At 32.5% G+C, this 24,258-nt stretch overlaps 1 protein-coding gene across 1 annotated transcript in view; it reads left to right on the forward strand.

Moving 5' to 3' along the window:
* Positions 1-24,258, forward strand: part of LOC149418913 (diuretic hormone receptor-like) — a 579,308-nt gene that overhangs the window by 381,933 nt on the left and 173,117 nt on the right. Inside the window, exon 4 of the mRNA XM_089638437.1 lies at positions 23,668-23,866. Within this exon, the coding sequence (XP_089494563.1) occupies positions 23,668-23,866 (199 nt within the window). The remainder of the gene's footprint in view (positions 1-23,667; positions 23,867-24,258) is intronic.

Consider the following 24,258-nt stretch of genomic DNA (forward strand, 5'->3'; position numbering starts at 1 on the left):
ATAGTTTTAGTAATTGGATACATTTTTAGTTTTACTTTAGGGTACGAAATTAACAAAAAAACATTTCATTAAATTAAAAAGCAACATTTAAATACTTAATAGGTACCTAGTAAAAGTCTCAACAAATAATAATTTTCCAACGTCCGCCATGCCCACCGCGCGAAAATGTAAAACCAACCAATCGCATATCTGAAGTCACGTGTCGATAGTCACGTGTTATTTGTCACGTATGACATTTTCATATGAAGGGGACCATTTGATATTTTCTCGCCGCCATTTGTTTTCGCATCAACTTCTCTCACGTAAAACGCACTCAGGAGTATGTACATCAGGTGTACCCCAGGGGTTCAATTATGTCTTATTGATGGTGACCTCAAAATTAACCGTAAAATTTTCACTGATTCTGCTAATTTTCATCCATCTGTAAGCACTAAATAATTGGTGTATTAAAAATTAAAATAGTGAACTATGTTTCATTATTTCCTTTGTAACATAAGACGAATTGACTACGCGTTGTCGATTAATAAATTAATATTAAATGCAGTTTGAACCAAAAGTTATCTAAATATTACTCTTGATAAAAAAATACTATTTGGATTTCATGTTTTTGTTTATATTTTGGTTTTTACAATTATTATTTATCATTTAGACATAGTTAAAGATAAATCGTAAAGAATAAATAGTATTATGTGAACATTTAAAAATATATTTGTTAGCACTGACGCACTTCCCAATGCTAATTTTAATACCATATCATGTTATTAAGTACAACTTTATTTCTATAACCTATATATACAGCTTTACTCTAATATGAAATATGTGTAGTATATTTGGAGCACTACATTGTATTCGTAATGCATTATGCGCATTGGTTCGTTACATTGCTCTTCACACAATGCTGAGATGTACGGTGGTGAGAATCCATTCAAATATTGTTTTTGATATTTTGTTCTGCATTGACTTTATATGTTTTATCTCTCATATAAGATACAGTTCTCTTTCAGATCCTGGTTGAATAACTCTCCTTTCAGAAATATTAACCGAGCGGTACCCCTTGAGATAAACCTGTTCAAAAATCGCGTCAAAAAAAACTTTTGTTGCATTTAAGTTAAATGAATTATCAAAAAAAATCAGCTTGGACTCCACTGGGCAGAGTAAGTGTAGCAATAAAAACAGAGCTTCTTCGTAGGAAATAAGCAAGGGTTGTAGATATTTACACACGGAGAAAACTAACTGATACAAAATATTCGTAATTTATTAAAAATCGTTTTCCAGTTAAAATGGGACCGCAGGCATTAAGCGAATGAATTGAAAGATTTCCTAACAAACTACAATTAAATAACGATTGTGTTTTGAAGAACGCGTTCATAAAAAATCTAATTTTCTCGCATTTCGTAATTAAATTTATCAGGATAAGTGCAGCTGCTTGAACACGTGTTCCGATACATTCTTGCCATCATGTTTTCAATGGGATTTTAATTAATCAGCCGTAATAATTTTTGTCCGTGTAGTGAAGACCACTAATTAGAATCGATACCTCGCTTTAAACAGAATTAAATAAAACATTTCAGAACCAATAAATTTCAATTTCATTCAATCCTAAAGATTATTCATGTTTTTGTCAAGATATTCGTAGATTTTGTACGGATTTTATTGTTTCATTTATGTAGATTGATAAGATCAAAGCTACTTCACGGCATTGTGTCTTAGCAATTTTGAAATAAATGTTCCCAATTCCCATTGTTTAAGACCCCATCGCATGTTTCACATGAATACACTAAAAAAGTAATATCGTCTATTTTAGACTTCTGACCCAAATGTGTGGACTATATAATAAGATAGAGTATGCTGAAGTAGACATTTTTGTCGATAATTTACATGGATTCAGAAACAATGTTCAAATATTGCTAAAAAATATGTTGAGCTGATGTATTACTTTCGTCTCTATCTGTGTCTTTTGTTTTTCTATTTGTCTCTTCTGTCTTTTACTTTTTGTACTATTTTCCATTTGAGTGAGATATCACATTATTTTATAATTTTATTTGTTTTATATTTTAATCTTTATTTAGCTGTATGAAAATTAATGTATTGTTTATCTGAGTAGATTTTTGTAATTGATGTACCTATTTGTGTATTAACTAAGTTTTTTGAACTGGATTGTTCTCATGTTAGTGAGATCGTATGTAAAAACCAGTGTAAATAAATAAATAAAAAGGTATATAAAGAATTGAGACAAAATAGGCCGTATGACAAGATGACAAGATGACAAGGTAGCCAAATCACACTAGCCTTGTAAAGAATATAACATAATCTCGGCATCCCATGTAACAACAGTCTGCCGAGAGATTTACAGATTTACATAACCAATTTCAACGGAAAAGGCAAAATATTCTAGAAAAATCTTTCCTAAATCTCAGAATCTTTTTCGATGATAATATCAGATTCAAAATATTAAAATTTAAATATGTCTTTTTGTTCCCAGTTTTTAAGTAATTTTATTCTTATTGCTTCATTTATAAGCTTTAATATACGGTGACGAAATTGTTGAATATATTTCCATGAATTACTCGTCAATTGCTTTTTATGATTTATCTGACAAAATGAAAAGAATAAGATTTTGATAAAAGCTGTAAAGTTTTTATTATTATTTTTCCCACACCCTGTGACACAGAAGGAAAAGCTCTGCTTCAGAAATCGGCAGAGTAATACTGAAAAAAAAGCAATAATTTTTTTTTAACCTTAACATTAACTGCGGAAAATAATTTCCCTCAGGGCATGTCATTATTTGAAATGCTGTGTGGAGGGTCCTTTTAAAGAAAGGAAAGAGATAAAGTTCTGGGAAGGTAAATGTTTGGTAAGGAATATATGGATCAGTTTGTCCACGCGTGACATTAAATCCTATATGAAATATGCTATAATGCAACTCTCAGTCAAATGTTCTCATTAGCAACATTGTTCAAAATTTGCGAAAATTGAAAACGTCTATAAAAATTACTGAATTTTAAAAATATCCAAGAAAACACACCAAAACAATTAAAACTAAACTCATCATTGTAAAATTGAGTATATCAAATTTCCTTTAATTTTTTACACAGTAAATAAAATATTTTAATAGTATTTCCGAAGAAGGCAATAGAAACAGTTTAGTGCTATTACATTTTATTATATATGTATATAAATATATATATAATCCTTATTATAAAACACCCGTCATATCATTAAAAATAGCAGTAACTTTATTAATTAAAACAATACTCACATTTCTTTAATGTTACCTCATCCTAGTACTTAAAATGGGTATGTTATTATGTGTACAGCCTGTAATTAATATTAGGTTTAACTCGTACTTCAAACTCAAAAGTAAGTTCTCTTCCTTGGCACAGAAATACTTTTTACAGGAACTAAAATATATTGGACAGTGAGCTTACAATTAGAGGCAATATTGCGTACGTTGAAACGTGTTCCACTATTAAAATGCGATAAGCGGTGCGCGTAAACCTGATTAGATAGTTTTAGTTAGAGCGTTGGAAGTCAATTGGAAGTAAAAAAATGGAACCTAATTTATTGACCGACCGGTTTCGTTTAGTTCAAATATCATCAGGGTGCAAATTAATACTTTGTCAGTGTCGTACCAGTATTAATTTGTACCCTAATGATGTTTGAGGAAAACGAAACATATCGGTTGGTAAATTAATAAAAAATCATGGTTTTATAAACAATATATATTTTATTTTATGAGATATGTCAAACCATTAAGTGATTGCTTTCTACATTACTATAAACTATAATATATATTTTTTAAATACTGCACATGGAAAATACTTTCAGTACAAGGTACCTATACAGGGTGTCAATGGACGTACTTGGCTTACTTTAAGAGGAAGCTACAAGCCAAAAATGTGTATATTCTTGGTGTACCTTATAAACGTTCGATTTCAAGCACAAAACTAGTTTTTATTTATTTTGTAAATAATTTTATAAGAAAGCAAAAAGTGAATCAAGTGAAACTGTCACAGATTATATAAGCTATAATACTGTGTTTTTAAAAAGTTGTTTCCTTTATGCGTTCATACATTTCTATTGAAAAAAAATTTTTGAATTTTTTTTAGTAGTTTACATATATATTTTTTAATGAGTTTTTTAAAATTTTTTATTTGTATTCTACTCAAGCGAAAACGATAGGAAAACCTTCAATATATCTAAAGCATATTTTTTGGTATTCATAATGCACCTACACCAATTCGTTAAAGATTAATCAAAATCGTGATTTGGCATTAAGCTTCGTCTTAACCAGTGACTCTGAAATTATTACGAATCAAAATTGTAATGAAAATTTTGGTCTCCCATGACATTTTTGTAGGTTTTTTTTTTCAACAAAAACTTAGTAAATTAGTAGGAATTGGACAGCTGGGGTCGACGTCAGGCTTAAGGCGGTTGCTGAATAATCAGTGACTAAAAACAGAAAAAGTTTTAGAACAAACAAAAAAGTTAATTTTTAAAAAATAGTTACCGCAAAAAAATATTTCATTTACATTTTATTACTCCAAATAATGTCAGGAATCACCTATTAAAGTAAATCACGTACATACCCTTCTGAGAAACTACCGGCATGAATTATAAAGTTGTTAGACAAAATAGGATTAATTATAATTATTAGCGTTTAGTCCCTGAATATTCAGTGCTTCCCAACCATCCCTTACCCCAATAAAAAATTATTGTCTATTTTTTTCCTCGAAAATATAATCCGCATTGAGCGATTCAATAACCTTTTATATATCCAGCTAACACTAAAAAACACCCTAATATAATGGAAATTCCTTCTTCTTCTGGCTTTAGTAAGATTAGATTGTTAATATTAATTTTAGTTGTAAGTTGCTAAATATGTAAATACTCGTATATATGTCTTTAAGATAGTAGTTATAGGCCTTAGTCGTAAATCACTAGATATAAGTCTTAGAGATAAGTCAGTAGTTCTAGTATTAACTATTTAAGAAATACCTATATCTGTACAGCGCCCTTGAGGTGATTTCTCACGAAAACGGCGCTATATAAATTAGCCAAATATTATTATTATTATTGTTGTTAATTATTTCGATAATACCTTTGTTTAAACGATTTTTTGTCTTTTTATTATGTTTTTACGTGAAAACTATTAATAAAAGAACCACCGATTTCCAGTTTTCCAAAAAGACTAGATACATATTTTTTAACTTTATATTTTCAACTAAAACTTCAAATTTATCATTACTCACGAAATGCAAATTTCTAAACAGAAGGACAAACTTTGTGAATAATAATACCTTCAAACGTACCTGACATGGTATAATAGTTGTCACAAGTTATCCCATTCCTCTTAGGGATTTCACCGCCTGTCTCCAAGGCTCTAGACCAGCGATTCCCAACCTGGGAAGTATCGCCCACCACTGCCACCAATGGGTGATTTGTAGTGTTGAATTTATCTGGCAATGGATGTTTGATTTTTTTGTTTTTATTTTTGTTAACTTTATTTATTCTCATTTCTTTACACATATAATACATAATAACAAATAGTATAAACAAGAAATGAAAACCCACTAAGGCACTGTCTGAGTGTGGGTAATACGTATAAAACGATTACTATATTTCCAAGTACCTAAAGTATATATTTTTTGCTTTTTCTGTTTTCATTTATTTTGAAATTATTTTTGTTTTTAAATACATATTTTATTGTTTATAATATAAATTATTTACGAATATTAAATAACTTTATTTCTTTGTGTAATGAGAATGTTTTATTTTTGTTATTGAATACAAATATTGGATTACAGCGACATAGGTAGGCGTAATTCATTTTCAAAAGAAAGGCATGTCTACATTGTCTACTGTATGTCCAATGTCCAAAAATACTAAAATTGGATTTCGGAAAAAAAGGCTGATGCAGTATTTTACCCTGTGACAGCCGTTATTAAACTAAGTAATTCTGGGGGGAGGGCATCGAAAGAATATGGTTGAAATGTGATCAATGGTCTCAAAAAGATTGAAAACCTCTGTTCTAGACTCTGGGATCACAGGAAACTGCTTGGTAATCTGACGGTATGGCACCGTTAGATGTAAATATTGTAAATAGGGACACGCTCTCAATTTGTCAGTTTGCATTTGTGTCACCGTGTTACTGCCACCAAACCTGTACGTCATTCTAAATGTGCATATTTAAACTATATGTAACGATTGGGCTACATTTACAATAATACATATTGTTTGATAGTAGAAATTTTATTCTCTGATGAACCACTTCAGTTATTTATTTTCAGTTCAGTAAGGATTTTTTTAAAGTATTTTGGTGTATTTTTGAACTTAATTGCCGTGCTTTCAATTTTTTTTTTAAATCTGTTTTAAATAAATTTATAAATCTAAAATAAAACATAGCATTGCAAGTAATTAATACACGCCTACCTATCAAATTGATAATTATAGCAACTATGTAACCCTTAGCATAAAAACCAACATAATATGTTTTTGTTGAATCGAGAATTAAATTTCCAGTACAAAACTGTGTTTGCGAAATTCACATGGGACGGAGACCTACGATGCCAGGCGAGTGTAAAAAAGACCAGGCTATTGGGCTAAACGGAACATTTGCTTACATTCGGAGTTGTAAGGAAGGCGCTTCTAGTTTTCAGACAAATCCAGGACATTGTAAAATGTTGTAACTACTTAAAATATTGCGCGCAAATGTAATGCCTTTCAGTAGCTGCCGCTAAAGTGTCATGCTGGCTTAACGGGAACAAAAGTTAGTTCTCCTTACTTATAAAATTGTGGATAATGCTTTGATTTTTAATTAACTTAACTCGTTAACTAACTAACTAACCATTACGCCGTTTCTCGGGGTAGGTAGAGAGCACGGACTGTGAAACAACTCGGTCTTGGCACACACTCCTTGCCTTATTCACATTCATACACCATCTTACGTACTCTTTTATTATTCTGACTCGTGGTATAGCGAAATTCAAGAACAAGTATATGGTTTATTTGAGTCATGGCAATCCTCGGGCATCTTTATTTATTCTACCATTCACATTTGTGTTATAAATATTATATTAAAATTACAATCCTTTCATCATTCATTTGCTCTACATGCCTTCATGGTTCATCGTATTACTTTATGGGAAATTGAATTTAAAAAAAGGAAATAATAAAATATCGTTGATTGGATTTGGAGAGTAAGATGCCGCTTTCTATGTAGCCCTAAAATAAAAGACAGCAATGTGGAATAAAATTGTAATGAGAATTTGAAAGGAAAACTTTAAGTGTTTAGAATGTTTATTGCGATAGTTTTCTGTTAGTTCTCTGAAGAGGGTCGCGGTTCTTAGAAGTTTAGAAACACTTTTTATCTGTATTCTATTTGGGGAAATTTGTGACGCCAAAGGAAATGGATAGGGGATTAGAGGAAGAGGATGCGGTAACTAAATAAAGTGGAAAGCTTTGGAAATATATCTACCACATAAAATTTCCAATCGTCAGCAAACGTGCTGAAGCAATATCCTTACCACAAAATGTAACAGTGTGCAGATACAGATATTATCAACAATCAAAATGGAGGTCATATTAAAATTGCTTTGAAGTGACAACTATCAAAGTTACCTTGTATAAGATGCAGTTTTGCGAGTTTATCGAGTTTTGAAGGAAGTTTTGTCAAAAAATCCATTAAATACTTTTTTTATTGAGTAAATTGTATATTTTTAACTTGATCTCTTGAAAGTCTACTTTCGCTATGTGTTTTACAATAACCTTTAACCTGAAATTATTTTCATTACAGTATCATTATTTTATCCACTGGAGTGATTGGTGTCAAATATATACATTTACCATATTATTTAATTAATACCATCCCTCAAAATATTACTATAAAAACACATGTAACTGCTTTTGCTTTTAGAATTCTCCGTTTATCCCATATTTTCAGGTTCTATAAATATGGTACATTATGACAAGCGATCTCTCAAAACGTGTTTTAAAAATGGCAAAATATGCCAAAAAATCACTCCAGTGGTTATATTTATAGTGGTTATATTTAAAAGTGTGCAGGTCGTATTCGGGCTCTGAGAGATTATTTACAACATCAACAACTATATAAAAAATATGTATCTAATATTGTAGTCCCTATGAGACCTTCCAAGGGTTTAATATCATTACAAACAACGTTTTGATTCTGAACGATTGTCTCAACAAAGAAATTAAAAAACCATTTTCTGAAAGCCCGAGGCAATGAAAATAACATTTAACAACACATAAATTTTCAAACAAAAAGGCCTTGTTAAAATAAATGTTCGTAACATTTTTAGTAACTGTTTTCATTCAGTTAGCGCGGTGATTGCCGCCTTAATTAAACGGCGGCATTTTGTTAAAAATTTCACTCAATTTGTAACATCTACCTCTGTAGCGAGCTTTCTAGCTTTTGCCAACTAGGCCCCGCGAGTGGAGAGTAATTAACTTCACGTTGTTATTAAGTTTACTCTCAACATGTGCGCGTACAATGCAAGAAGTGTTGGGAAAAGCAATTCGGACTCAGCTTTATGAATTAGATAATTTTATTTACGTAATTGTAAAAAGCATTCACTTTGTGGCTCATCATAATTTACAATAAAAACACATAAATTTGTTTTTGACCACTATAGTTTTATTTTCACTCTACCGGTTTCTGAAGAGTGAAAATAAAACTATAGTGGTCAAAAACAAATTTATGTCTTTTTATTGTAAATTTTATTTACTGTTGTTTTATTTCGTGTATCTTACAATCTGTCAGGTTATTGTTGAACACACAAACTGTCTTGTGGAGAAGTCTTGTATTTACATAAGGTTAACATTGAGATCTCGTCATGAGACTATTTATATGTGAAAACACAAGATAGACGTAATATTAATTATTGTTCTCATTAGATCTTATCAGTGCGTCATGGAAAAATATAACTCTTCAATTTGTCTACTGACTCTGTCTGTTTTAATACATGGCAAAATCTTATTAATTAAACAGATGTATCAATCTTGTGTATATATTTTATAAACTCATTTTTACAATTTAGATTTATGGGTGTTAGGTGGGGTACTATATTTATAGGAACGCTTACAAAGATACTTTTAAGTATATTTACAATCATTTAACAGTCACAATTAAATTTTGAAATTATAACGAGAAAGTGTAGAGCAAACACGAAAGTACTTCGCGAGCTGTTATAATCTCGGCAATCAGGAAAGGAATGAATCTGTTCCAAATAATTCGGCCCGTTGCGGTGCAGGAGACTTAACGTCAATCATCATGCCGACTATTGATGGACGAGCCGCGAATATAAGGTACTCTATCGTAAGGTCGCTGCTGTGTGCACTTCCCAAAGATACTTTTATCAAAGTTTTCACCAAATTAAAAATGAAAAGTTATTTTTGTTCCACGTACCTACGCGCTATTCAATGTATCAACCAATCGTGAAAATTAAAATAAAACTATTTAACGTGAGCAATTTTAATTTTATTTTAGTGTATATAACAGTTTTTGGTAAAATGAACATATTAAGTGAACACACACTAGGCAATTGATAATCAATGAAATGTAACAAAATTAGCCTTTTTCGGTTGGGATAAATTTCATTCATCGATACATTTGACATTTTCGGAAACACTCATTCACGTCATTGCAAAATTGAAAGATTTCGTTGTATAACGAAAGAGATTTATCGCATCAATTCGAGTCTCAGAATAAGATTGCAATCTTAACTTCTTACTTTTCGCAATAAAAGTATCTATCGATCTGCAACAAAACTATTTATATACAGGGTAAAGGGAATTAAATATTTCAGACTTTAAGCGATTGACACAAGGCAAGATTTTAGTCATACTTAGCCACACGTTTTTAAAACTTGTGATTTTGTACTGAGTACTAACTGAAAGAAAAAGCTCTCTCCACATAACACGTTTTAGATCGATCACTTACACGCTTTTATCAAGCTGGGATTCTCCATTCTCCTGCACACAGGATCGTTTATGGTAATAATTCTAAGCGGCTAGCAGCTAGCGGCTAGTGTGTAGGACGGAAAGGTTATCTCTTGACGAGGATTCAAAGAACATCTCTTCAGCGCGTATCAGCGGTTAGTTAAGTGGGTATTTTGAGAGTTTGAGTGAAGTGGAGGACATTAGAACTTGAAATGTGTCGGGATTAAGGTTAAGGGAGTGTTGTCAGACCGTAAATAATCATTGTTGATAAAATAACGATACTCTTTTCAATAGCCTACGATCAGAAGGAACGTTTCAGTCTAACTTAATATTTCAGTCAGAGGTAAGGTTTTGGTCAAAAGTAACTTTTCATGTCAGACGTAATTTTTCGGTCTTAAGTAGCGTTTCGGTCAGACGTAATATTTCGGTCAGAAGTAACTTTTCGGTCTGAAGTAGCGTTTCGGTCAGACGTAATATTTCGGTCAGAAGTAATTTTTCGGTCTGAAGTAGCGTTTCGGTCAGACGTAATATTTCGGTCAGAAGTAACTTTTCGGTCAGAAGCAGCGTTTCAGTCAGAAGTAACGTTTTAGTCAGAAGTAAATTTTCAGCCAGACGAAAAATTTCATTCAGAAGTAACGTTTTAGTCGTTTTATTTTAAGGCAATCATAATCAATCAATATTTAACAGACAATCCCCAGAAGTGTGGTCTGTGCCAATTTAAAAGAAACTGATGTCGACAGTCCAAGATTGATTTTTAGACCAGTGGTGGGAAACCTGCTACTTTTTGGTGCGGCCCGTGAGCACTTTTAGTACGGCCCGCTGACCATAAAAAAAGAGTATAAAAATTAATTTCAGAACGCGAGGACGCAGTTTTCTTTCACGGTGTTTCAGATATATTTTAAGACATTATTACAAAACTCAGAGAAAGGTATAACATAGATGACCGGTACTTACGTATGCACCTACGTTACTTGAAAGCATTTTAGACATTTAAATGGCGATCTTACATACTTTTGTAATTTTATTATTTTAATAATAAGATATTAAATGCATAACGATGAATTATGACTGTAATGCTAATTAAACTGGAGACTCGCTTACAGATAAATTACAGTTGATGGATTTATCTGCAGACGCATTTAAAAAGTAAACCATTCTCTTATGTGAAGTTTAAGTTTGCGCAGTTTTAAAATTCTAGTTGCGGACTATGTGTTGCAAAAATCGGAGGAAAACATTTTCGTGTTCTTGGTGGATTTTTTAATAAAGTTGGGAACTCGCCCAAAGTGTCTTTAGTTAAACCAGTTTTGTGTTCAGAACGCAATGATAAAATCCCAGTGTGAATAATTCATCTGCTGATTGATCATGTGCTAACATAACCGTTTTCAAAGTAGATTTATAGAATCCAAGATGCCGACCGTGTGCTGCGAACATTTGAGGAAACCATTTTTATATGCTTAAAAATTCCAATTGCTGACGCATTTCGAAAGAAACCGTTCGCATTATCCAAGTGGAGTTTGAATTCTAGTTTCATACCATAATACTGCAAAATTTGCTTGTTCCGCATTTAACGATTATTTAAGCCCGTGGATTATTTGACGTGGAGTTATTCCTAAGTTTAAAACAGTCTTGTGTTTTGAACAAAACTTAAAATTCAATTTCCGGACTGCGGAGGAAACTACAAACATCCGTATGGCCCCCGACGACGAAAAGTAAGCCGCAAACTGGAAAAAAATGATAAACGGAAATTTATAATCAATTTCAATAAAATTTTCGTATTTTGTAGCTTACTGCACAATACATTTCCACTTTGTATGTCCTATTTCAAATTGAACTTGAAATGCTTTCTTCTACAAAAAAGTTAAAGGTTTTGAAGTCACCTATTACAAAAAACTAATAAAAAGTTAGATAATGTTACGCCTCTTCCCTAAATTTCTTGTAGATTAAATTAGTTTTCCTTTCTTATCATCTCAAATAACTCACAATAACTTATATTTGCGCCGCGCTAATAGAAGATCGTATAAAAAATTCAATCAGGGAGAATGTTTAGTCAGCAAATAGCATTTTGGGACTTCGTTAAATTCCGTATTTACTTGGCAGAACTCACAATCAGAGTAATCTCATCTTAAGTACTGTAACGCAACCGCCATAACGCCAAAATATAACTAAATTACTAAAACAAGTAGTAACTGAAAATAAGTATGTTATGCTAATAAGCAAAATGCATATTTTTATGTAATGTATGAAAATATTTCAACAAAAGGATAAGGAAGACAATATTAGTGATTTCTAAACGAAAATCTGAAATAGAAAAATCAGAAAAGGAAACGGTCACATCTGGGACTCGAACCCAGGACCCTTGTCTTTCCGGGACAGTGCTCTACCGACTGAGCTAATGGGACCCTATTCCCCTCGGTCACTTTAAACTAGAATTTTTTTTGAAATCACTAATATTGTCTTCAATATTTAAATATTACATTTTGAGGTTTTACTCAATACAGTTATTCCGAAAAATAAATATTCATTCTAGACTTGCAAAAAAGTCAACAGATGTCGCACATTAAAAATAAAAAATAAGATAGGTTTATCTAAAAAGACGCTGTCTGGATTGCATTTAGTTCGGGTTGAATCTTGCGATCATACATAAAGATAGTTGCCAATAAAAATGTGCGGTGAAAAAATGAAGACAATGTTAGTGGTTCTTATTCGAAGTATGATACAGTTAAAAGTGACCGAGGGGAATAGGGTCCCATTAGCTCAGTCGGTAGAGCACTGTCCCGGAAAGACAAGGGTCCTGGGTTCGAGTCCCAGATGTGACCGTTTCCTTTTCTGATTTTTCTGTTTCAGATTTTAGTTTAGAAATCACTAATATTGTCTTCAATATTTAAATATTACAATTTGAGGTTTTACTCAATACAGTTATTCCGAAAAATAAAAAAAGGAAAAGGATTTATATCTAACTAGCTGAGGTGTACCCGGCGTTGATAGAGGATTTATGAATGGTTTAGGGTAAAGTTTTTGATGTTGTGAATTCTAGAGTACCTACCTGTCAACTGGGTGTATTTTTAAAAGTAGAAATACGATCGATAATTGTATTATAATAAGTATTTATTTCACTTGATCATGCCATGTCTTCCTCGGGCGTCCTAGATTTCTTCAACCATTCACTAACAAGTCTTAGATTGTCTTCAAACATCTTTCTTCGTTTGTAACGTACGCCTCATTTTATCACAAATAATATTTGTGTCTTTTTTACCATTCAATTCATGTAAAATCATCAAATCCACATTTATGCTATTAAAAACCAAATTATATCTACCATAATTCGATAAAATAAAACAATTATTTTATTTAAAACCACGATTTTTTTATTAATTTATTAACCGACCGGTTTTGTTTACCCCAAACATCATCAGGGTGCAAATTAATACAAGATCAAATATCATCAGGGTGCAAATTGAGCTAAACGAAACCGGTCGGTCAATAAATTAATAAAAAATCGTGGTTTTAAACAAAATAATTGTTTTATTTTATTAAATATGTCAAACCACAGAATGATTGCTTTCTACAATAATGACTATAATTCGACTCCATATCTCAGTCATCCTCGGGCGTCCTCGACTTTCTCTTACATTAACTATTTTATACCACATTGTTAATTTCAAAAATCTACATTATTTAGAATTTAATTTGACTTCGTATCATGAGATGCAAGGCCCATGTAAGCGCAAGGAGTAAGATCAAGAAAGTTAGAATTAAATAATAGAAATTCAAATAGACAAACTTCAATCAGTGTTTAATGCAGCAGCACGGCTCATAACCGGGGTTTCAAAATATTCGCACATTTCAGAACACCTTCGTAACCTTCACTGGCTCAAGTGCCCTGAAAGAATCCAGTACAAACTGTGCTGGATGGTGTTTAAATCCATCAATGAAATGGCCCCACCCTACATCTCTGAACTATGCGTCCCGGAAAACACTGGTCTGAGGCAGTCAACTCTTAGATCAGCAACATTATCAGCTGTAGGCAGACTGATAGAACCTAAGCGCAAGCCAAATACTAAGTTTGGTGATCGCGCTTTCGGAGTATCTGGGCCGAAGGCTTGAATAAACTTCCTCCGGAACTAAGATCCATAACAAGTCGAACAGAATTCAGGTTTAAACTAAAAAAAATATACCATCTGTGAGAAAGTCCAGTTATATCCAATTTTCTAATTATGTCCTAAATCCTGTATCTAAATTTCGCTAATAAACAATTAGATAATTTTAATTAAGTTTTATTCTCAAGTGACCTACCAGGTAAGTATTGTACTTTATATATCTCCATAAATAGTTAGTAATCACATAGATCACTGTAAAAATGTATTATAAATTTGTACAGCGCCCTTGAGGTGATTTTGCAAAAAAACGGCGCTATACAAGACATCCAATTATTATTATTATTATTTTATTAGATGTATTTCAGAATACAGGTTTTTTGCCGCTTTCCTTTGCTATACAAGCCTTCTTTTCATTTTTTACGCCGGCTTAATCGTAAAAACAACTTAAGTAAACTTTAATAAACTTTTAAACTGCATTTTCAAGGTATTTTAAATGAATTATAAGTTATTTTATAGTCCTGCATTCTCACTCAGCAATTGCCTTTCGATGAAATTATCATTTACATTAATATTTAGATATAATATTTACAGCTACGTTTGTAATAATAATTGAAACCGCATGATATTACATGATATAGTTTGTATCTAATAAAAATTCTAGAAATAAGAAATGACTTTCCATTACTTATTTGCAAAGAAAAACTGTTCATAAATAAATCTTTACTATAAGGCATCTTCATAATTTAATTCAAAACTTACCATAGTTTGTGAAATAAATATGTTTGCAGAAATATGCGTAGGTGGAATGTACAACAAAAAAGATTTTTCCTCATAAAGTTGCTTTAGGCATTGTATAATTTTTCATCTTGCAAGAAACGAATCACTATTTATGATATTATTCGATGCTTTTTGGTGTACCTCATCCCAAAATCAGACCCAATTATCTTATTGTAAGTATTTTATCTTTTGGAGTAGATGAAAACTCCTCCTAGAAAAATAGTACAGCATGTAAGATTATTCCCATACAAAAAGCATTGGTTTTCACCGCACGGGACCATGAATAATGTATCGAAGACCGTTGACTTTTAGGATGAGGAATAAATTACCGTCTTTAGATTTTCTATTTATTTGGGAATATTGGTTTTGGACGGGACTTTGTGGAAATCCCGTCTCAAATGTCAAACTTTGAATTCCTTGTGACTTTTGACCGACACTTCTATAATGCCGTTTTAACCAACTCGCTGTGTTTTCTAGTATTTTCTACAGATTTTTCTGGAATATCATGAATTATAATTGATAGACTCTCCCATTTATTTTCTCAGGAATATTTTACCATACTGTACCTATATTGAAATTCAGATGTTTAATATATTTCCAATATTGTAAAATTAAATATAGAAATATATATAAATAGCGTTAGATTTAGTAAGCAGCGTTTCCTTTTTATGTGACACCTCACAAGAGCGCCGCTGTTGACACAGTGTAAAGGCAAGGGAGCTATGTCGCCATTCGGTTGGGCAGCTTTGTGAGGCGGATTAAGGTAGGGAATGCAAGGAGGGATTAATTAATGCGGGTTTAGAAGAAGCCCGAATTATATGAACGATGAAAAACAGATGCCGGTAGATCGTTCTACATAAAACGAGTCGAAAAAGCGGCCCGTTCTCATGAAGCCGACATCCAGTTAAATTGATTTTTACACCTGTTCTACAATATTCTATTACTAATCGAAGAAAGCTTAATGACATGACAATTAAGTAATTTCGTTGCACAGAATCACAATGAATAAATTAATTATTTATACCAAAGGCGCGCGGGGAGATCCAGCTGTCTTCGACCCTTCAAACATTTGCATTTTGTTGAAATGAGTGAAATGATGCAACTACTACCATCGTGCCAAAAGGATTAAAACTAACTAATGAATCATTCAATTATTACTCTGCCTACCCGCTAGATTCAGATTACGAAAGACAACAAAATACAAACATGAAAACAACTACAAATAAATTCGACGATCTGATTCTACTACACTTTGTTCTACACAAAATTCTCATTTCTGAGCACAAACTGCCTCCTGTTTTATATTATGTTTTAGTTTTAATATTCTTGTTTTGTCCTGTCCTGCTGTTATTTTTATTCTAAGTTTTGTCATTACTTTGTATAAACAGCGTATTTAGTGTTATAATATTAAATCTGTATTGGGTAAGGCACACTGTAGGAATAATTTTAAGAACCACTAAGTTTGTTATACGAGTAGTTAAGCGCACTTGAAGTGAAATGACACTAAACTGCGCTATATAAATGCCATGTTATTATTATTATTTTTACGAGATTGAAAATGGTATCATTTTAGTAAAAGCGTCAATATAAAAGTTTGCACAGTTTACCACAAAGAATAATGTTTAGAATACATTATTAGAATTTCTTAGAAAAAAATATTCTGATGTACCATTTCATTTCATCTGTCAAAAACATTATTTTCTTTATAAATTGTTGACTTTATGTTTTAAGCTGATTTAATTCTGAATCGTAAATTATATCTCTCCGATTTTTTCGCTAAACCATTTAAGGTTTCTTTTTGTAGATGCCTTTCTTCTCGTAATTTATTTTAAGGGCGTCTCATCACTTCGCCTGTGTGGCAGTTCATTCTAATATCAATCTTGCTTGAGATCTAAATCCGCGTCTACTTTTTTTACATTACCCGTACGTTCCATTTATTTTATATACGGAAAAAATATTATTTCTTGTTGAACAGTAGGTCCTCTTTTAAAAAAATCTGAAGAATAACATGTTAAAATTATTTTTCTTGATATCTATCGCACAAGTGTTCCCGTTCCACATTTCAAAAACATAATTGTAAAAATTATGCAGTGGTGGTTCGTGCAATGAGGCAGGGAAGGCTGTGCCCCCTTAAAAATATGGGAAAAGGGGAAATAGATACGCTTATCCATACATCGAAAATTTCAATTTAACATTACCAATTTGTATATTGCACAAGCTCTAAAGTAATTTCAATTAAAATATTACCCTGTTTTCGTATATTGGTAAATGTATGTAACTCATCATATTAGCGTGACGCGGCCGGCCACACATGAATTTCAGCTATATTTTCCGCTACAATAAATAAATAAACCCGCTGCCGCGGTTTCAAAACTTCAACGTTTTTTTTAATAACAAAATGCGCCACTTTCGTTTGCAACAATTCTAAACCGTACAGTCATTACGATAATAATACAGATATGCTAGTGGGGTAGAGATGAGGCCAGCCTCCAAGAGCCACTGGTTTCATGAAGGCGGAGGAGGAAGGGAAGTCAAATGGGACTGTAACCAACATAGTCACGTTTATTTTAGTTTGAGGCGCGCCTCAATCAACGAACACTTCCGAAGTAGAACCCATAATTTAAATTAGCTCTAGTGTCAATTTTTTTTAGTTTTGTGATGTGTGATGTACGCGGCAGTACCTACGGGGTACGGTTATTATTTAGATTAAGTAAGTATGGCAATTTTGCAATTGACAGGATCTATCTTGTGTTTGTGTCTAGTAATTAACACGATCATGTTTGTACATAATTATTATGGTTTCACGTAGGTTTTTTTAACAAAGGGTTTTTCAAATGCTTTTCGACTACCACCCTAGTAATATAGTAATATGCCCGTATTATGGTAGTCAAATGGATTTTGGTTCTGAATAGTGGTTAACTCCTCGAACCTAGATAAAATAATATCATTTCGTCAAGTATTCCCACCTGACTTCACTATAAAATAGATTCCCTAATTTTTAACGTATTATAAAATGAAATATTGTTTATGAAAGCAGGTAAAAGATTCTTCAAGATTATATGATAACGAGCATGAGCAATTAAAATTTTTAACGTTAACGTTTTATTTTTAATTTTTACGTGGCATAACCGATAGTTTTTTGTTTGTAAACGATTGGAAGCCATCGAACAGGACTCAAAACACCAAACAGATGTGTGAAAGAATTTGATCGAGTTATTCATGATACTAGGTCTCTGTGACTAGAATTTTATAACCGCACTTCAAACAGACTTTCGCCTCGGAACAGATTTTGTCTAGTGAGGCGGGTAAAAGAAAAGAAAACAATGTAAACAACCATGAAATTAAATAAACGCCGGGGTTGCCGGCACTGAAACTGAAAAACTGAAAAACACGAGAATGGTTTCCTTCGAATTGCGCAAGCGGACAAATCCAAAACAAGAATTTTATCGTTACGTTTTGAACACAAAACTGGTTTCAAGAATGAATCTGTATTCACGAGTCCCAATTTTCATTAAAACTTTACTCAAAACACTAAAATTTCATGAGGAATGCTAATGATTATAGAAAAATTAGGCAAACCTTGACCGGATAAAACTGTTTTGGTTTTCATGTGAATTCCCAAGTCAGTTTCAGTACCAACTGCTACAAACCGTCTGGAGCCAGTGAGAATATGGCTTTCCGAATTGTGGTATGTTCTGTGGCTGAATGTAGAGAGTAGAGGGGAACTTGGCTATTCAGATCTGGTCACCAAACACGGCTTAAGCCATTTCAAGCAAAGTTTCAATTCTGAGTGATGGTCTTATACCAGGGTGATACTGAGAGTATTTTCCTCTTTGGAACGTAATTAAATAAATTTTACAATACATTATGTACCTATATATTGACGAAAAATGGCAATAATGCCTTGGCAATAATGGAGGTCTAAGCTAGCAGACGAATTGAACCCACGACGCCTAGGTCAGAATCCTATGCGTTTGTTCACTACTGACCGTTCTATTGAATTAAATCCAATATTATAATGCTTTTTAAGCAACACACTATTTTTAAATGGATCTATCGCGCGTGATTTATTCGCGAGTCATTTATACAGGCGGTCCATTTGATAGATTCCCCTCTCAACAGGAGGATTGCAATCTTTAGAGCACAGGTTTCAGGTAGGTATTTTGTTATTTTCTATGGGTATTACAATGGAAGATGCTCCAAAGAACTAGCGTAATCGATTCGGAGCATATCTAATCTGAAACACGCCAAACTCACGCCCTACATATTTACACGTTTGACATTTGTCACATGAGAAAGAGTCGCTTCCACGACGAGTTCTTGAGTTCAACAACTCGGCTCTGGAACGACTTCCCTCCTACAACTTCACTCCTTCCTCTCCTTAAAAAGACCCTCCACACAGCATCCCCAGAGTTGACATAGGCCCTAAGGGAAATAATTTTCCTCGGGGCCTCCTCCTGGAGTTAATATAAAAAAAAAAAATGTATTCCGAAAATATAAATACACTAAGAAATACCTATTTTCGTTTGTTTTCCATTGGCAAAATATCTCATTTCACATTCTACCAATTCAAAAAATAATAATAGTAAGCGATCTTTTTTACGTTTCCGGGTACTGTAAAATGGGGTGACTAACTCAATTTTTAACTTAATAAAAAAAAATAATAAATAAAAAAATTTCAAAAAATTTTTATGTAATATATTATATTTACAGCACTATCTAAATGCATTAAAAAATCTGTCTTTAAGGAGTCAAAAATACATTTAAAAACGATCCTAGTAAGCTTTCGGAGTGGGGCAATTCTAATATATATTATGATTCTATACGCGTATTAAGATGATACGCCAATCCCCAAAAATTGTACGAATATCGTAGTTGTCACATAATATATGTACACTAATAAAATTTCCAATATAAGTGAAAAGAAATTATTTTAATCGTTAAGAAATTTATGAAATGCACTTATATTATTCTGTCTCAAAAATATCTTACAAAAACTTAATATTCAACCGACATGTGTATGAATAATGTGAAACTAGCAAACAATTAATTTGACACTTATTTTGTTGCTTTCAAAAAAATCATGCAAGAAGCGAGTAATTTAGGAGTGGTATCGAGAATTATTTCAAATATCCGCGTTGATCAAAGTAATTCAAAAGTCGTAGAATATGGCGTAACTATTTTGGGTGGGATTTTTTCGTTAAATCTGGAAATACTGTCACGATCATTAAACAAAGGTCTGCTAAGTGCATTAATATCTTTTTGCGTGAAAAGAATTTTCCAAATTGATAACGAAGACACTTTCTCGCCGCAAATAAAATAAAAAGGCGTCACGTCACGTGAAATTTGGGGACATTGACTTGAATGTCACGTCGTAATGACATATTATTTATAGTCCACAAAAAATAAGTCCCGAAAGTTTCATATCATACTTAAGTTGTCAGGATACATCAATTTCTGACAACATACTCCCGATATTATTTCTGAGATTTATTTATACTGACGTGTTTTCTCCTCGCTTCCGAAATTGATTCAAGAAAGTTTTCTTTGTTCACAAGATCCCTTTCTTCTTCTTTATAGAGAGAGGGAAGATGGAGAGATGTGGTTTGAGATTTTCACGGCCAAAAGTAATAAGTGATTTTTTGGGGTACTGTGCCATGTTGGGTCAACGTTTCAAACAGTAATACAATGTTCATCATCATGGCAGATGTGTAATAGTCCATGTTCACACATCTTACACATTATTGTCCTGTAATAACAATTAAGACTTCGCGTTAAGCCCGGGCAACGCCGGAGACCTCAAAATAAATTTGTAACAATAGTTCATTGTTAAATCAAACTCTTCAAAAATAATTTTATTCTTTGTTATGCCAGTAGGTGCGTCAACAATGTTTAATGCTGATAAACAATCAGAATACGTTACACGTGTAATAAATATAACATTGTTATCTTTACGTAATTATTCTTATCAAAATATTGTTAACTTCATCGGATAATGCAAGTTTCGCAAGTGCTCCGAAATTTTGAGTTAACCCTTCAAACCTGGAAGTACATTACTAGCCACAAACATCATATTCCATTAGGGCCACTGAAGGACAGATCTGATCGTGCATCCATACATCATAAAAGTAATTTTATCTTTTTTTCTATAATATTTAGTTATGTGATTTTTTCGTCGTTGAAAAGATAAATAGTTATTCTTTTCATTTTGTCTCAAATATTAATATATGTTTACATGGATAAAATCCAAAAAATCGTCAAAGTTGATTACAAATGAAGGGATTTTTTCATTGATGTTTGAAAGTTTAAGAAATATTTTAATTATTTTATTGTATTATTGGTAAAAAAGTAAAGTGAGGGTTTCCCGACTAATCTCCTACGAAAAAGGAATATGTTTTCTAAATATCGAATTCTTCCAAAATTATAGACATTTCGAGTCGAAATGTCACCTTTAGTTTTTTTATGACATTTTCATGTTTGATATTGAATTGTTTTTCTTTTTAGAAGTATTAATGTTTATTTCAAATACAGATAATTTTATCTAGTTTCTAAAATTGTATTTTGAAGTGAAACTTCTTTACGCGCGTCATGCAATTTCGAGGACCGGAGTAAAACCGACTCATGACCGAAACGAAAATGCGGGTACCCCCACCACCGATTAAAGTTCATTTGATCTAGTCAAAGTTTTGAAGTAACATATAAATGCTTCTTAGCTCATCCCGACAACTGGCGTTGGTGGTGTAATGGTCAGCATAGTTGCCTTCCAAGCAGTTGATCCGAGTTCGATTCTCGGCCATCGCACATTATTTTTTTGTTTTTAACGCCTTTTTCATTCAATATCTTATTTTTTAGTAGGTCAGAACATTTTTTAAAAGAAAATAATATTGCAAAATAATAAAAACACTTATCTCACTGTGATAAAACATTACTCCGCTAGAGCGCGCTTTGCGTTATTGTGTTGGATTAAAATTATTATCTAATCCGTATATTATGATAATTGTATTACATTTATTTAATTAATTTATTTATTTTGATAATATGTAATAATTTACAGAAAAAAAAATTAAAACTATCTCCCTCTGATAAAATATCCGTTCGCTAGAGCGCACTACGCGATCTTGTGTGGGATTCTATTTCTGTACATTGTACATTATTTTTAAAAATATATTATATTTTGGGTGTGATGTAGGTAACATTATAAAACATAACAAGCTCTCATATTTTCAGAACCTACATAATATAATCAATTTATGCGGCTTTGCTTACAGTTGGTGCTCAGCGTGGTTGGCTTTCAATCAGTTAAGCGAGGTTCGATTCTCGGCTGTGGCATTTTTGAAGTGAAACCTTGTTGAGGTGGGGGAGCCGCTCACGAACGTTCTCTCTCTTCTCTTCTTTCCTCTCTCTCAGACACCAGCGAACTGCGCCACGCCAAGCATCAGCTGAAACTAGAAGTTTCACTTCTGTCTTGCGTAGGCTTGACACACCCACTTTTTTTTTCTCGAAACTTCAAAAATAATGTGTATCACATTCTAAATACCTAAGGAGCATTCTGAAGTATTTTAAAACCTGAAGGGTTAACCAGAAACAGCTTGGTAAAGTTGTGAAGCTTTGTGCGCTGGGAACGGACGGGAGAAAGGTTCAATTTCCTGTTTATTTGGCCGGAAGTCCGCCGACTGGGACGCTTCCGGCTAGTCTAGGCTTTGTTGCAGCCGCGAGGGAATCTTGAAAATTCATTTCAATGTGGGATTTTGCTTTTATCAAACTCTGAACTATTTGTTAAGTTTTGAGAAATTTTCGTTTGTTAAATTGTGTTTTGCTGCAATTAATTAATGAAAATTTTACAGACATTATGATCGTTAGTTTTCTTTGATGAATTTTAAAAAACAAAAATTTATATATTTTGGTAGTAGTAATGTAATATTTGAACATGTTGTTATATCGTCTAATCACAACATTCCAGTCAAGTTACCAATTTTCTTCTTGAAATTGTTTTTGGCGTATTATTTTTATGTATTTGAAGCGTCTTAGAGGTGATTTGTATTTATATAGACAGATATTTAAATATATATATAGACAGATATTAATCTGTTTCATATTTCGTTTAGATCTTTTTACATTGTTTACATTGTAGTACATCGACCAAATATCGATGAGCACCTGTGTTGAAATATTTGTTTGTATTTTTAGATAATTAATGGAATTTAATTGATTTACCCTGTGCATTGAATTTACAATGTGATTTTCTTATAAATACCTAAATAAATACACATAAAAAATTTAAATAAAAAATTCAATTTTGGTGCAACAGGGAAGGTAATCTGTTATGGGGATGACGGAATGTGCACAAGCACAAGTATTCAATTATATTCTTAATGTACTGATAGTTTGTTATTAAATAACGTGCTGTCACGTTTTTAAAATGATTTTAATAAATCAGCAATACACATTTTTATCATCCCCCCCCCAAATACAAACGAAGAAAAAAATTGAAGAAGAAAATAATACTAATAAATCTAACCGAAACACGAAATAAACAATGGAAAGGTAACAGTAGTTGGTGAGAATCGAACCCAGCATCTCCGTCTTACAGGGACAGCGTCTCTAACTACTCTACCATTATGATTTGATTTTTAATATCATGTTTGTCGATCTCATATTTCATTGTCAGAATTAGCAATATTATCTTTAACTATCTTTTATTTTTACTATCTTTTATTCTTATTGATGATTCGTTTAGATTTATTAGTATTATTTCCATCTTCAATGCTTAAATATTAATTGATTCAAAATATTTTTCAATAAAATGAACGATTGCTTTTATAAATTGTTTCAGAGAACGCCTCACTCAACTGCCTCCCCAATGGAACATGGGAAAACTACACGGACTACAGCCGCTGCATGGAGAAGGCGGAGCTGGCGGGCGGCGGGGAGGGCGGTACCACCACGCTGCTGACCAGCCACCTCTACCTGGGCGGGTACAGCCTCAGCCTGGCCGCCCTGCTGCTGGCCGTGGGCGTCTTCTGCTACTTCAAGTAATGCACTCACTCTCAATATGCCTACCTCATTGAAACAACCTGCATGGAATACACAAATGCATAAAATCAAACAAAGCTTTTAGACTGGAACAAAACAGATAGCACACAATTTTTCCAAAACCTAATAATACCAAACCAAATACAATGCTTCCACATTTCTTTATAATTAGAAATGTTACCGTTTGTACCCATATGATTTTACATATTTTGTACCTGACGTAGAGTGAGGGATGGAGTCACAGGTTCATTGAATTCAATTTATTATTTTTTTAAATAACAGAACATTTCACTGTAATGCGTTTTTAAATACGTTTGCCAAGAAAAATTGTTTTTTTTATAAATATAGGTGTATCAACTTTACCAGTAAAAACAGAGATTGCCTTTTAAAG

The sequence above is a fragment of the Hesperophylax consimilis genome, chromosome 13, assembly GCF_061612785.1.
Source record: "Hesperophylax consimilis isolate HC1 chromosome 13, BYU_Hcon_1.0, whole genome shotgun sequence".
Classification (NCBI taxonomy): domain Eukaryota; kingdom Metazoa; phylum Arthropoda; class Insecta; order Trichoptera; family Limnephilidae; genus Hesperophylax; species Hesperophylax consimilis.